The sequence below is a fragment of the Aethalodelphis obliquidens genome, unplaced genomic scaffold, assembly GCF_003676395.1.
Source record: "Aethalodelphis obliquidens isolate GAN/ISIS:26980383/991018 unplaced genomic scaffold, ASM367639v1 scaffold7, whole genome shotgun sequence".
In the NCBI taxonomy this organism is placed as follows: domain Eukaryota; kingdom Metazoa; phylum Chordata; class Mammalia; order Artiodactyla; family Delphinidae; genus Aethalodelphis; species Aethalodelphis obliquidens.
In genome coordinates, this window is record NW_020837951.1 from 1,420,700 (window position 1) to 1,434,983 (window position 14,284).

At 64.6% G+C, this 14,284-nt stretch overlaps 1 protein-coding gene across 2 annotated transcripts; it reads left to right on the forward strand.

Annotated features, from left to right (window-relative positions):
* The first annotated feature begins 240 nt into the window (after window positions 1-240).
* LHX3 (LIM homeobox 3) lies at window positions 241-8,961 on the forward strand. Of its 2 annotated transcripts, none has more exons than XM_027104297.1 (6): window positions 241-328; window positions 4,568-4,739; window positions 5,310-5,512; window positions 6,213-6,364; window positions 6,464-6,635; window positions 7,429-8,961. In XM_027104297.1, the coding sequence occupies exons 1-6, from the start codon at window positions 241-243 to the stop codon at window positions 7,845-7,847; spliced, it is 1,206 nt and encodes a 401-aa protein (XP_026960098.1). In that variant the 3' UTR covers window positions 7,848-8,961. The 2 variants fall into 2 exon arrangements, with proteins under 2 accessions (XP_026960098.1, XP_026960097.1); XM_027104296.1 differs by lacking the exon at window positions 241-328 and adding an exon at window positions 2,309-2,402.
* Window positions 8,962-14,284: the final 5,323 nt, after the last annotated feature.

The following is a 14,284-nucleotide window of genomic DNA, read 5'->3' on the forward strand; positions in this document are numbered from 1 at the left end:
GGGCCGAGAGACCGGGGACCTGGGAAGGGGGGCGGCGGGCGGGGGCGGGGGCGGGGGGCGGCTGCGCGCCTCCTTCAGCACCGCGGACAGCGCCCGGCCCAGAGGCTCCTGCGTCTGGCCGCTCTGCACGCACAGGGACGCGGGGAGGGCCAAACCCTCCCGGCGGGGGCGGGGGTCGCAGAGGAGGAGGAAGGAGCGCTGACCCGCACCACTTGGGCCCGGCCTGGCCCCGCGGCCGCGATGCTGCTGGAAACGGATCTCGAGGGCGACCGAGATCGGCCTGGGCCCCCCGCAGCCGCCGCTCTCTGCACCTTCAGCGGGACTAGGGGTAAGAGCCCCGCCTGCCCGCAGCCTCCAACCTGGGCAGGAAGACCCGGAGGGGAAAAACAGCAGGGTCGGCAGAGGCAAACAGAGGGACGGCAGGAAGGAATGGGTGCAGCACACCAAGGGCAGGGAGGGAAAGAGTCTGGGGAGACCTCTGGCAGGACATGAGACGGGAACCGGGGTGAGGGGACGGGAGGCTGGCAGAGCCCTGAGTGGGCAGAGGGCCTGGAGCTCCCTGCGATGGTTCGGGAAGACTGGACCTGCGCTCTAGTGTCCGTGGCTTTTTGCGGAGAGCCCCAAGAACAGAAGGGACCTCATAGGCATTTCTAGTGGGGAGGGGATGGGCAGAGAAAGGGCCGCCGAGTAGATCCAGAGACCCCACGCGTCTCAGCTCCCACACACAGCCCAGCCCGGGCCTCACCAGCCGGCCCAACCGCGCGGCACCGAGACCCCGAGGTCGGCCCACTGCCTAAACCGCCTCCCCAAGGGCCATTCGATCGCAAGGACGTTGGGAAATAATGGAGGCATTGTTGGCCAGCCGGCCAGATGCCGAGCGCATGGGCCCGCCCGCCCCTTCCCCAGTCGGACCACACATGGCTCCTCTCAGGCAGGCCTCTGCAGCAGCTGACACTCAACGGCCGACACCCCAGCGCACCCAGCACCCGCTCAGCTCCCCAGATTGCACGCTCCTTCTCTGTCCCGGGGAGCAAATGCAGCACAGAGTGAAGGGGCAGGCGCTGGCGGCATGGGGCTTTGCTCAGACGGAGACATGGGGTCTGCTCAGAGCTAAGAGGAGCTGTGCTTTTCCTGCCCACGTCCTTCCAGGCCGGCCTCCAAATTAAAGTGTGCAGACCGGGCCACTGGAGGCCAGGCGGAGGCAGGGTGAGATGGGGCATTACTGCGGGACTCCCAGGTGGAGCTTCTTGGAGGGTGGCGTCCACCTCTAGTCCCCCAGGGCTTCCTGGGGTCCCTGCCCTCGCCATGCCCTGCGCTGCCAGGGGCCCACCCTGCTGTGTGCTGACTGTGGGTGACTGCAGGGGGTGGCCTGGCCTGTGGCCAGGTGCTGGATGCTCTCTGGGGTAGGTGCGTCTCTACCTGCAAGGATGGTGCGTTCCCGCAAGCTCACCTGTTTGGACTGGGGGCAGGGTGTGGGAAAATCGGGCATGGGGGCTTTCTCCTGTGCTGGCAGGGGTGCTGGCGGGTGGAGGGACGTGAGAGTGGATCCCGGCTTTCCCAGCTCCATCCCTCCTGACCTGGAGTCTTGGTTTCATCCTGGAGTCTGAGCCGAGGACACCGGGTTTCCCTCCGGAGACTCACCCTGCTTCCCTGCGCCCACTGTGGGCTGCAGTTCCAAGGGTGGGGCCCGGAAGCTGCTCAGAGCGGGAAGGTTGGGTCCAGCTCCTGGTGGCTTCGCTGTGAGCCCTTTGGACGCCACACTCACCCTCCCTGGGTGTTGGGTCGCGCTCACGCGACCAGACATTGTGACCAAGCCTCCCAGCTCGTACGTAGCCTCTCACGTCCGAGCCTCAGCGGCGGTAGGACCCGGCTCCCTCCCTGACCCCCAGCCTGCCCGCGGGCTTTCACGCCCGAGCCCCAGGCCTCGGCCCTGAGCCGGCGCCGGGGCAGGAAGCTGCCGGGCTCGGGCAGCTCCGGCCCGGCTCCTCCCCTGAGCGTCCCCACCCTCGGGCCGGGCACTCGGGGTGGCGTCTGGGCACAGCAGTTCTCCGCGCAAAGGCGCGCGGAGTCCGCGGCCGCCACCGGCGCGTCTCGGCGACCCCGGCCCCGCCCCGCGCCGCGGCCCCGCCCCCCGCCGCTCCGCCTCCCCGCGGCCCGAGCCTCCGGGCCCCTGGGCGGCCCGCGGGCGCAGCGCCCAGCAGCGCCGGGAGTCGTTCAGACGCCGGCCCGGGGCCTTTGAGGCCGTGGTCTCGCCGGGCCCCTGGAAAGTTCAGGGCCGGAGAGCCGCGGCGCCGGGCGGCGGGAACCCATGGAGGCGCGCGGGGAGCTGGTCCCGGGCCGGGAGTCGGCGGGCGGCGACCTGCTGCTGGCGCTGCTGGCGCGGAGGGAAGACCTGCGCCGAGGTGGGTGCCCGGGCCGAGCGGCTGCACCCGGGAGGGCGGACCCCGTGGAGACCCAGAGGTCCTCGCTCCCTTCCCGGCCTGGCCACGGAGGCGGCGGGAGCCGGGGAACGCCGGCAGGAGTAGGTGCTAGGTCCCCAGCACAGCACGACCCAGCAGCGAGGCTGCCTTTGGGCCCCTGGAGCTGTGTTGTCGGGTGTTTGGTCGTGGTGCCCAGGCTGGGGAGGGAGGCGGGCCTCCGGGTCCCAGGACCGGTTCAGGAAATACTCGCCCTAATCGGGAGATCGCACAGAGAACAAACGTGAGACCCAGTGACGACGGCGTAGGAGGATCTGCAGCAAGGCTGCCTGCACCCAGACCCTACACACTTTCCAGGGGAAGAGAGTCAAATGCAAGGGCCCGCGTGGAGCTGGACCCCGGCCGTAGGACACCCCTAGCTGGGGTCTAGGGGTCTGCACTCACACGCACCTGCTCTGTTGGCCCACTCGGGGCTGGTCCTCCTACAGGAAGCCCCCCAACTTCCCGGTGGCACCAGTCTCGCCCCCAGCGCCTTGGCTTCCTGTGAACTGGGATGGTTCTCCGCGGGCTTCCAAGCAGGCGGGACCCGCAGGATGGAGATGGAGGTGGCCCTGGAGGGGCGGGGAGCAGCAGGGATGGAGCAGGTGGGAAAGGGGTTGCATCCAGGCTGCGGGGTCTCATCCGCCTCCTACTTACTTATTTATTTTCCGAAGGTTCCTGGGAGGGGTGGCCACAGGGGCTGGGAGGAAGGGGCGGGAGGGCGGAGAGAGAGGAAGGGAGGGGTGCGGGCTCTGGGCGAAACGGCTCAGGAGAGCCGGCGGGGATCGGCGGGCGGGCGCAAGGCTCTGCTGGGCCTCGCCAGCGCGGACGGTAGGAGACCCCGCCAAGTCCGGAGTCGCCATGCAACGTAAGGCCCGGGTCGCCAGGGCTTCGCGAGAGTGCGAGGGGCGCGGCGGGAGCGGCTTTTGCCCGACGCGGGCTCCGCGGGTAACACGGCCGGGGCGCTGTCCGGGCCGCGGTGCTGAATCCGCGCTGCGCGGCCCTGTCCAGCCACCAGCTCTGTGCCGGGTGTCCTGGCCGCCCTGCCACCGCCGCCCGGGGTTGGGGGGTCAGGGCAGGCGGCAGATCCCCAGGCTCCACACCCAGGGCTGCGGTTTTGCCCGACGCGGGACCCCGTCCTTCGTGGTTTCCTGGGGCTGAGGGAGGTCCCTCTCCGGCCCTCTCGCCGCTGCCAGGCCAGCCTGGGGCCGGAGGAGTCCGCCGCCAGTGAGGTGAGCCTGGTGCGGTGGTGCTATATTTTTGTATGTTCCAGTTCCTGCTCGTGGCTCTCTTCCCTCCAGAGACCTTTTCTAATGTAACAGGGAGTCCTCACCCCCTGAGCACCCTGCAAAGCCCCTCGTGGACCTGTGGCTCCCTGCGTTTCCCCAGCCTGGTTCCCCTGGAGGCCTGCAGGCCCAGGGGAGCAGAAGCCAAGTGTCTCTGTGGGGAGGGCAAACTGCCTACTGTGAGCTCAGGCGTCCACGTCTGAGCATGAGGACAGAGGGTCCATGTGTCCAGTCCACTCACAAGTCCCCTCACAGCCGCCCAGAGACAGGGAGGGCAGCAGTGTTTACTCTGGTGGCCTGCAGACAGGGCCCCGGGCCAGGCAGCCACCCCTGCAGGGACCCCCCTAGCCGCCATGATGCTTAACTGTGCAAGTGATGAGGGCAGCTGGGTGGCGGATGCCCCACGACCCACACGTGCCTGGCCTCCAGTGATGGTAAGGACCCGTTTTCCAGCCCAGCCTCTAAGAGAGCCCCTGGGGCGGGGGTTTCATTTGAACTCAACGTGCGTCCTTCATGAACTGGAAGCATTTTGCAGTTGAAGGTATCTGGCCCAATGGGATGGCCTGGGCACCTTCCTGCTCGTGGGCAGGTTTCTAAACGTAGTTTCAGTTGTCGTGAATTTCAACTGTGCGCCGGGCTGTGGACTTCAGAGTCATGCACTGCCTGAACTTGGGGAGCTAGGCAGCCGCTCACGCTGTCCGGGGAAGAGGGTGTGCGGGGAAGGGGGTCTCCTGGCAGCCCCGGTCCCGGGAGCTGGCGGGGGAAGGTGAGGCCTCTCCCTCTCTGTGTGGTGCCCATGACCACTGGTGGCTCCTCTGCCTGCAGAGATCCCCCTGTGTGCTGGCTGCGACCAGCACATCCTGGACCGCTTCATCCTCAAGGCTCTGGACCGCCACTGGCACAGCAGGTGCCTCAAGTGCAGCGACTGCCACACGCCGCTGGCCGAGCGCTGCTTCAGCCGCGGGGAGAGTGTCTACTGCAAGGACGACTTCTTCAAGTGAGCCCGGCTGCCGCCTGGGAGGGAAGGGCTGGCTGCAGGCTGCCCAGTGGAAAGGAGGTCGAGAGCCGGTCACCCTGAGGGACTCCCCCGGCCCCCACAATAACCAAGTCTGGAGCCCCGAAAGCCCCATCCCCAAACCCCTCCTTTTCCCCAGGCAGGGCACTCTGGGGCCTCTCCGATGGCAGCTGGGCTAGCACATTAGCAATTTTTTAAAGTAATTAATTTTGTGAATCATTGAAGCAGTCGTTAAGAAGGTAACCCCAAGTTTGTAGCGCTCTATTGGACTGACTCTCTCTTCATCTTGATCTTGTTTTTGTCCTTAATGCTGGGGATGGGGCGCCTACCAGGATTCACATTCCCCTTCCAGCACAGAGGACCGCCGTGCTCCCCGGGGCCTCCGGATCCCCTTCTCGGTAGTCTGTGCGGCTCTGCTGGAGCTGCCGGGCAGGCGACCAGGGGCAGGGCCCGGGGGGAGCCTCCCTCCAGAAAGCGCCCTACGTGGAGGCGCCGCGTTAGCTGCTCTCCTATCCGCCCGCCGCGCTGAGCCGCGCCCTGTGCGTCCCGCAGGCGCTTCGGGACCAAGTGCGCCGCGTGCCAGCTGGGCATCCCGCCCACGCAGGTGGTGCGCCGCGCCCAGGACTTCGTGTACCACCTGCACTGCTTCGCCTGCGTCGTGTGCAAGCGGCAGCTGGCCACGGGAGACGAGTTCTACCTCATGGAGGACAGCCGGCTCGTGTGCAAGGCAGACTACGAGACCGCCAAGCAGCGAGGTCAGGGGGGGGGGGGGGGCGATGATCCCCGGGATGGGCCTGGGCAGGGCCCACCGTCCCCTTTCCTCGCCTGCAGAATGGGGCTAAGGCCAGTCCGGATCGGGCGCGGAGGGATCCTTCCCCTCCAGGGTCCTTTGCGAAGCACTCACCATGGGGCGAGAAGTTAAGCGCCTTCCCACCCCCAGGCCCCGGAGCTGGAGTTGGCGGGAACAAGTATCAGACACGCTCCGGGGAAGCCGGGGTCTGGGGTCTTAGTGGCCGCCGCCCTTGGGAGCGCAGGGCTGTTGGTCTGAATTATGTGGATTAACTTTCCGCGTCTGAATTATCTTCCTAAATCCTTGACCGTGAAGATCCGGCCCTACCCGCACCCTTGGAACAAAGAGGAACCCGGGGGGGGGGGGGCACTTGTCAGCGAGGGGCCGAGGCTGGAGGCGCCTGCGCCCCGATCCAGGGCCGCGGGGTCCCTAAAGAAGGCCGCAGCAGGGCCGCCCCTCGCAGGGCCCGGATGCCCCCCGCCGCGTTTTCTCCATCGCTCCCCGGCGCCCGCGTCCCGCGAAACCCGCTGGCCTCCGCGGCCGAGACGGGCTGTCGCAGCGGCGGCGGCGGCCTCAGTGGCCCCGACGTCCGCGCGCCTGGAGGGGGGTGGGACCAATGGGCAGCTGCAGGAGCAGGCCCAGGCTCACGGCTCCCCGCGGTGCAGAGGCCGAGGCCACGGCCAAACGGCCGCGCACGACCATCACGGCCAAGCAGCTGGAGACGCTGAAGAGCGCCTACAACACCTCTCCGAAGCCCGCGCGCCATGTGCGCGAGCAGCTCTCCTCTGAGACCGGCCTGGACATGCGCGTCGTGCAGGTCAGCGCCCGGCGCCCCCCGCCCGCCCTGCGAGCCGCTGGCCGACAAGGGCCGCCCCGGGTCCCAGGGCGCCGGCCACTCACCCGCCCCCGCCCCCAGGTGTGGTTCCAGAACCGCCGGGCCAAGGAAAAGAGGCTCAAGAAGGACGCGGGCAGGCAGCGCTGGGGCCAGTATTTCCGTAACATGAAGCGCGCCCGCGGCGGCTCGAAGTCGGACAAGGACAGCGTCCAGGAAGAGGGGCAGGACAGCGACGCCGAGGTCTCCTTCACCGGTATGGCGGGCGCGGGCGGCCACCTCACCCGCGGCGCCCAGAGCGGCAGCCCCGAACGGGGAAGAGCATTGGGTTGATTGACCTTAGGGAGCCTGGAAATTTGAACGTCCTGGGTCCTGGCCTCTTTAGCGTCACCTATAAAGCACTCGTTTATAGACCCTGGTCCCCCATCCCCAAGCCCTGTGGTTTGGCCACTGAGGACCACTGCTGTTCCTCTGGAGGGGGACAGAACCCCTGTGACCCGAGGGCCTGTCCCTCTGCAGGCTTTGTCCTGGTGGGAGGGTGTGGACGGTGTCTTTGCCCCGCGGCACTTGCAATGATTTTTAGGAAGGTGGCAGCACAATTTGGGGGTGATGAAAAGTCCGAGCTGCTTGGAGTTGGGGGAGGGTCCTCTCCGGAACCCGATTATCTCCTCCCAAAGCAGGAAGACCCCCCCCCCTTAATGTCCATCCTCAGAGAGTTTGTGCAAGAGACTCTGCCAGCATTTGTGACCTTAAGCTGCTCACCTAGCCTCTCTGGGACTTAACTTGTCTGCATAATTGGGCAACCTTGGGATCGTACTGGAGCCCCGGGCGCTGACTGGACTATTCCTGGCCCTGATCCCACCAGGGGAGCCCACCATTCCTTAGGCATCAGGTGGGATTGAGCTGAACAAGCTCAGGGGTGGAAGGGGTGAGAGACTTGGGCTGAGCTGTCGTGTGACGTGGGGCAGGTCACCCCTGCAGGGGGCACTGAGCGGGGCCAGAGGTGGCGGATGGTGGGCACCGAGCAGTGCCCTCTGCTTCCGCTGCAGATGAGCCAGCCATGGTCGAAATGGGCCCTGCCAACGGCCTCTACGGCAGCCTGGGAGAGCCTGCCCCAGCCTTGGGCCGGCCCTCGGGGGCCCCAGGCAGCTTCCCGCTGGAGCATGGAGGCCTGGCCGGCCCGGAGCAGTACCGAGAGCTGCGCCCCGGCAGCCCCTACGGCGTCCCCCCATCCCCTGCTGCCCTGCAGAGCCTCCCTGGCCCCCAGCCCCTCCTCTCCAGCTTGGTGTACCCGGATGCCGGCTTGGGGCTCCTGCCCTCGGGAGCCCCAGGGGGGCCCCCACCCATGAGGGTGCTGGCAGGGAACGGACCCAGCTCTGACCTCTCCACGGGGAGCAGCGGGGGCTACCCCGACTTCCCTGCCAGCCCCGCCTCCTGGCTGGACGAGGTGGACCACGCTCAGTTCTGACTGAGACCCTCGGCCCCACCGAGCACCGGACACGAGGGGTCTGGGCAGCAGCACGGCCCCTGGCTGGGGGTGGTCTGAGCTGAGCTCTCCTGTCCCCAAAGCCCTGGACCCCTGCAGGACGCAGTGCCACCGGCGGGGGACAGGATGAGGACTTAGGGAGGGCCCCCTCCCGCAGCCCCCTCCCCTAGGCAGAGGGACTCTCCAGGCTCCCGTCTGAGAAGCTCCTCCTGGGACAGGGGCCAGCCCACCTGGTGGCCACTCAGCAAGCCTTGTTTTGTAGGCAGATTTCTCCCTTCATCAACCAATTAACCGAGTGCTCGCTGCAGTTTCCAAACAGGAGCTGTCACACACACACACACACACACACACACACACACACACCCCACCCAAGGCCAGGCCTTCACTCCGCTCTGGGGCCTCTGCCCCGACCAGCACAGCCCTCAGGCCGGAAGATGCTTTAATTTCTAAAATTTAAAAAAAAAAAACATATTAATTGTGCTTTCATTTCCCAGGCTCCGTATGTCTGAGTTCTATAGCCCCCTGCCCCCCCCCACCTTTAGGTCAGAGATTGGCCTGTCTGGCCAGGCAGGAGGCCACACCTGTGCCCTTCCTGGTCCCTCTGGGGGCCTCCCAGCCACCAACCCCTACCTTCCCCAGGAACCTCCTTACCCCTCTCCCCTGGGGCAACTGGCTCTAGATATTCCCGTACTTCTGGGCTCCACTACCCTGGGGTGGGGGGAGATGGACTCCTTAAGCCCCTAAGGAGCTCCCTACCAGTCACAGCCGCCCCCAGGCCCTCAGCGTCCAGGCTAAGCCCAGGCCCCCGATTTCCGTTGCCAAACAGCCCCCAGTTCCCCCTCTCCACGGGCTCCAACTGCCGGAGGATTGGACGCCCTGCTGGAGAAGGCTGGAGCAGGGGCTCCGCGGAGCCTGCGCTGCCCTCCTGGACAGATGCTTTGCTGCCTGCCGCCTGCCACGGACACAAAGGCTGGCTGGGTGTGAATCCAAGTTATTCCTCAAGCCTGCATCCCAAGCTACCTGTTGGTTTTGTGACCGTCCCCTGTCTTTTATTTATTCTCTGACCATTGGTTCTTTCCAGACTTCAATAAATTTGTCAGTAAGAGTCATTGGAAAGCCCGTACCTTTCATGATGCTGGGGGGTGCAGGCGGAGGGGGTCACTGGGAGTGGGGGACTGCTCTTTGAAAGCTGGAAGCCCCGTTGGAGTAGTTGTTGGCTCCTTGCCAGGGATGGTACCTGGTGTGAACTGGGGCCCCTTTGTCCCTGGATCTCAGCCAGGCTTCTGAGCACTGGAAGGAGATGTGAGAGAACAGACGGCCCAGCCATGGGTAGAGGGGCTGGGCCTTCCCGCTCTCTCCCTGGGAGAGGCCGGTGCCGGGGTGGCCAGGTGACACGACCAAGCAAAACTGCTCGCAGCTGGGAGCTGGCTTCAGCAGGGGGAGGCGGACTGCTGGAGTCAACCAGTCAGGAGATTCAAGGAACGTGGTCACGGGGGTCTCTCCAGCTTGGATTCCAGTCCCAGCCATCTGCTCACTTTCTGTGTGACCCTGGGCAAGTGACCTGCCCCCTCTGCGCCCTGCTTTCCTCCTGTGGAGACAGTGGTGACCGCCCCCTCCAACGGGGGACATAAAAGAAGAGTTAGTGAATTTGGGGCCCCCCCAACCTTGCCCGAGGGCAGAGGCCTGGCTCTTGAGTCCTTCACTGGACAACCGGGCACTGAGTTGGGTGGGTGAACAGGCCCCTAGTGGGGGGGAGGGGAGCTGAGGATGGGGGACAGGCTGAGGGTCCCCTGTGTGGGAAGGGAGGAGGGGGAGCTCCCCAGATGTCCCCTCGGCCAGGCAGCCCAAGGGGCTTTGGTCAAGTCACCCCCAGTCCCACTGGCCCTGGCAGGGACAGCTCCCTCACCAGCACCTGCTGCTGCCCAGGACCCAGAGCCTGTGGCCCACCAGGAAGAATGTTGCTGACATCTCCCAGGCACACCTGGGCCCTGGGTATCTAATGGGGCAGGGGCATGCCAGGGTCAGGAAACGGGGGAGGCCCTCGGGAGAAAATTCAGGGGTGGGAGCAGAGGCCCTGATCTCCCTTCAGTCGGGGGGAGCGCCCGGGGAAGAGCCGGCTGAGCAGAGGTGGGGGTGGGTGGCTGCATTAGCCACTGGGGGACCCATGATGAGCAGAAGTGTCCCTCGGGAAGTGCAACGAGTCCCAGGCAAAGGTCTCGGACTCCCAGGGGCGTGGCCGAGCGGCAGGTGGGGCGGGCTCCTGGGGGGAAACACTTTGGACTCTTTCTGGCAACGGATACCCCGAGCGGAAAGCGGCTGAGCCCGGGTCGGATTCAGGATTTAGGGAGGGGGCCCTGGCGGCCGCGGGGCGGACGCTGCCTCCTCCAGCAGCCCCGAGGGGGGTATAAATCCTCAAATCGCGCCCCCCCTCCAGCCTGGAGACCTCCCCAGGCCGCCCGGGACCTTTCAGGCGCTGACAGGTTAATAAAGCGCCGGCTGTCCCCTCGGGGCCCTCCGCCTGTCTGCAGGTCCGGCCGCGCTCGCTCCAGCTGGCGGCGCGTCGGGGCGGCATCGGGGCCCCAGGCCCAGCCCCCCCCGGCGCGGGGAGGAGAGCGGATGCCGCAGGGGCCGCGTCCGCCGGAGGAGACGCGCGCGCCACGCGCCCCGGTCGGGACTGGGGGCTGGCGGGCGGGCAGCCGGGCGGGGGCTCAGCTGGGTCAGACCCGCGGTCACCGCTACAGTGCCCGTTTGCACACCTCGCGGGTCTGTTTCCGCATCTGAGCTGAGCGCCAGCTCGCGTGTTCTCCCTTTCCGCTCGCCCCACCCGGGCAGACACTCGAGCTCCCACCTCCGGGCCCCGCTCGGTCAGCAGACGTGACCTCGGACTGGGGGCCCAAGCCCGGACTCGAGGCTTGGAACCCGCAGGGAGGAGGTGGGCGCGGCAGACCTCTGGTGGGGAGGACCTCGGGCTGCGGGCTTTCCGCAGGGGAAGGTGGACGCCCCGTCTTTCGGGCCCCGTCTGCGGGGGTCACCTGGAAACCACAACTTATTTCCCACGATGGAGTCTGTTAACCAGGCGGGGCGTCTAGGCGTTTGTGGGTGTCACAGCCCAGGATGCGGGTTCCCGGCGCGCCCTCTCGCCGCAGAACCGGGCGGGGGGCACCCAGCTCCGAGTCCGAGGACCGGCCCTGGGGTCTCGGGGCGTCGGAGGGGACCCGCCCACGAGGGGCGCGCCGCACCGGGCCGGGCCACTGCCCCGCCCAACCGGCTCCGGGCGCCGCCCGCGAGGGACAGAGCAGGAAAGGGCGCTGCGAAGCCGGTGGGCCCCGGGCGGGGGCGGGGCGGGGCGGGGCGGCCTGCGGGACGTTGGGGGAGGGGCGGCGCCGCGCCGTCCCGGGACCCCCCCCGAATTGCGGCGAGCGGGAGGGGCGCCGCAGGCTCGGGGTGGGAGGCACCCTGGCGGGCACGCGGGACCCACTTGAGCTTTTTTCGTGGAGGGGGGGACGGGGGCTAGGGCTCGTCAACTTTTTCTTCAACAGTAATCTCTTTATCATAATAATTAGAACATTAAATTTTAACATAGAATACTCATCTTGACATATACATTGTCGTTAATTTTTGAACCCGACGCTTGTATACATTATCAAACGTAAATACCTGAATAATAAAAATAATAATTTCGACCAGTACATAAAAGGACTTCTTTCCTTTTAAATATAAAATTTGCACAGCGGATGAAGGACCGTAGGGAATCAGAGGCACACCTCTCTCCCTGAGACCAGGGGACGCGCCGCTCCCCTTCCTGCGTTAACTCCCTCCTCCCCACCTGCTGGCAGGAGGGGGCGGACTATCTTGGGGACTGGTCCCCCGACTGGGGCAGGAGCGGGCTGGGGGCCCCAACCCCGGGGGCTTGCCTGGTTGAGTAGCAAAACGATAAATCAGTGGGTTTTCAAAGGAATCAGTCTGGAGCGCTAAATCCCAGGGGCTGTAATGATCAATTCTTTAAGCCCATAATTGTTCAAATTACTCTGAGCAACATAAAACATTAATTTTAAGAAATTTAATAGAAAAAAGCTCTTTAAATCCGCAACGAGATAAATGACACCCAGCATGACGACCTTTTTCCATACCTTGGTGACATTGAATAATCTGAAAGTTATTTACATTTTCATTCTTCGTGGAAAGTGTTGACAAGCTTTTGGCTGTGGGCGAGGTGCACAGTGGCACGGAGGGGCCCCCTCCCCCCTAATTAATGGGGGAGCAGCGACTTCATAAGCGGAATTTTCATCAGTCTGCCTGGGTGACCTGCGGTGACGGCTTCCCCCGCCACCCCCGGAGCTGATGCAACTTGGCTCATTTTTCACCATAAAAATATTCCCTCCTGACCAGCGGAGCCCCCTCAGCGTTCAAAAATAGATACCAGCCTAAGAAGCAAGCCGTCACGGGGCATCACAGGGATGGAGTCCAAGGCCAAACCTGGGAGAAAAGCACAGACTCTGCAGACCCCAGAGTCAGCGAAGCGTGTGTGTGTGGGTGGGGGAGTGCGTATGAGTGTCACAGCGGGTGTGGAGGCCATCCCTGGAGAAGTGGTCGCAAGCCCCCAGACACTCACACCGCCCTCAGACCCTCAGTTCCATGTGTTCCCAAGAGCCCGTCCAGGTTGTGGAATGTGACCTGTCAGGGGTCCACCCAGCTGACATCTGCAGAGCTGGGGTGAGGCTAGGTCCGGGGAGCCTGAGAGACACAGGGTAGGGATGACCTGGGCTCCCCACTGAGTCCCACGTCTGTTGTTATGGACCTGGTAGAGCGCAGGCTTGGGTCAATGGACTCAGGGACCCTCCCATCCGTGCTACTTACTCACTGCAGCTGTGTGACCGTGGGTGAGCCGCTCGACCTCTCTGAGCCTGCAAAGGGCAGCAAGTGCAACCTCCTTTCCAGGCTTACTGGGAGACCTACCAAGGCAAAGCCGGAAACAAGCATGAGTGAAACGCTCGGCACACCTTGGGGCAGCACCTAAGCCACCTTCCTCAGGTTCTGAGGGCAAATCCCATTGACCTGGAGGAGGCAGAACCCGCCAGACCCGCCGGACCTGCACATACTCACGACTCAGAACACAGAGCTACGTGCAGAACAGATGCACACGCCAGCGACTCTCACACGCAGGCACGCTCACCCGTGAGCACATTCACCCACTCTCTACACAGCTCACACTCACAACCCCCCAGCCATGCTCTTTGAGGGCAGTGACACGTGAACCATGGGAGGGGCCTCTAGCCTGTTGTCACAGAGGTCAAATACCCACTCGGCCAGGTTAGATCAGACCTGCCCTGAGGCAGGGGCATGGTCAGAGTTGCCCCAGGACTTTCTCCCTAATATGTAGGTCTGGTGGCTGTGAGGGAAACACGGCTTCCTTCCGTGCTGAGGTTCTGGGGCCCTTGTGTGCCCCGTGCTTCTGAAGGGAGCATTTCCAAATCTAGGGGTGGGGAACCCAGACAGGGTCAGAGGTGGCTTACATCCATCTGCCCTGCTCCGGCCAGTGTCTGCCCCACTGGTGGGCAGGAAGGGGGAGGGTGGGGAACGGCCGGAGGATGTCCTCGTCCACGTGGACTGCATCCCGGAACATGAGGCCCGGGAGGGAAGCCCACGTCCATCCCCGCACGCTTGCGGTCCACACTCAGCACCTCTGCAAACCCTGTTTCCTCAACCATCAAAGGGGATGATCCTGGTCATTGAGCATGGGAGGAGCCGATCACGGCCCCAGGGAAACAGGAATCAGCCCCGGCGGCACCGCTGCTGGGAATGTTCACAATGTAGCCACTGAGGAGAACAGTCTGTTGGTTCCAAAGCTGTAAACACAGAATCACCAAGTGACCTGGCCATTCCACTCCTAGATCAAACCCAACGGAACTGAGAACAGGGACTCAGACAAACACCTGTACAAGGATGTTCACAGCAGCCAAAAGGTGGAAATGGCCCAAATGTCCATCAATACATAAATTAATTTTTTTTTTTTTTTTGTGGTACGCGGGCCTCTCACTGTTGTGGCCTCTCCCGTTGCGGAGCGCAGGCTCCGGACGCGCAGGCTCAGCGGCCATGGCTCACGGGCCCAGCCGCTCCGCGGCACGTGGGATCTTCCCGGACCGGGGCACGAACCCGTGTCCCCCGCATCGGCAGGCGGACTCTCAACCACTGCGCCACCAGGGAAGCCCCATAAATTAATTTTAAAATGTGGCCCATCCATAGCACAGAGTGGGGCATGGACGTGATACAACACGGGGGACACTTGGAAATGTCGTGCTGGGTGAAGGAAACCAGACACAAAAGGCCACACGTTGTATGTAATTCAGTTTCTATTCAATGTCCGGAACAGGTGGACCCACAGCAACAGAAAGTAGACTCGTGGCTGTGGGGTGGGCGGG

Bases quoted from the DNA above. Each gene is read 5' to 3' on its own strand.
- LHX3 (XM_027104296.1), top strand. From the start codon at position 2,309: ATGGAGGCGCGCGGGGAGCTGGTCCCGGGCCGGGAGTCGGCGGGCGGC. The intron at 2,403-4,567 runs GTGGGTGCCCGG...CTCTGCCTGCAG, and splicing joins GAGGGAAGACCTGCGCCGAG to AGATCCCCCTGTGTGCTGGC. The intron at 5,513-6,212 runs GTCAGGGGGGGG...CCCGCGGTGCAG, and splicing joins CGAGACCGCCAAGCAGCGAG to AGGCCGAGGCCACGGCCAAA.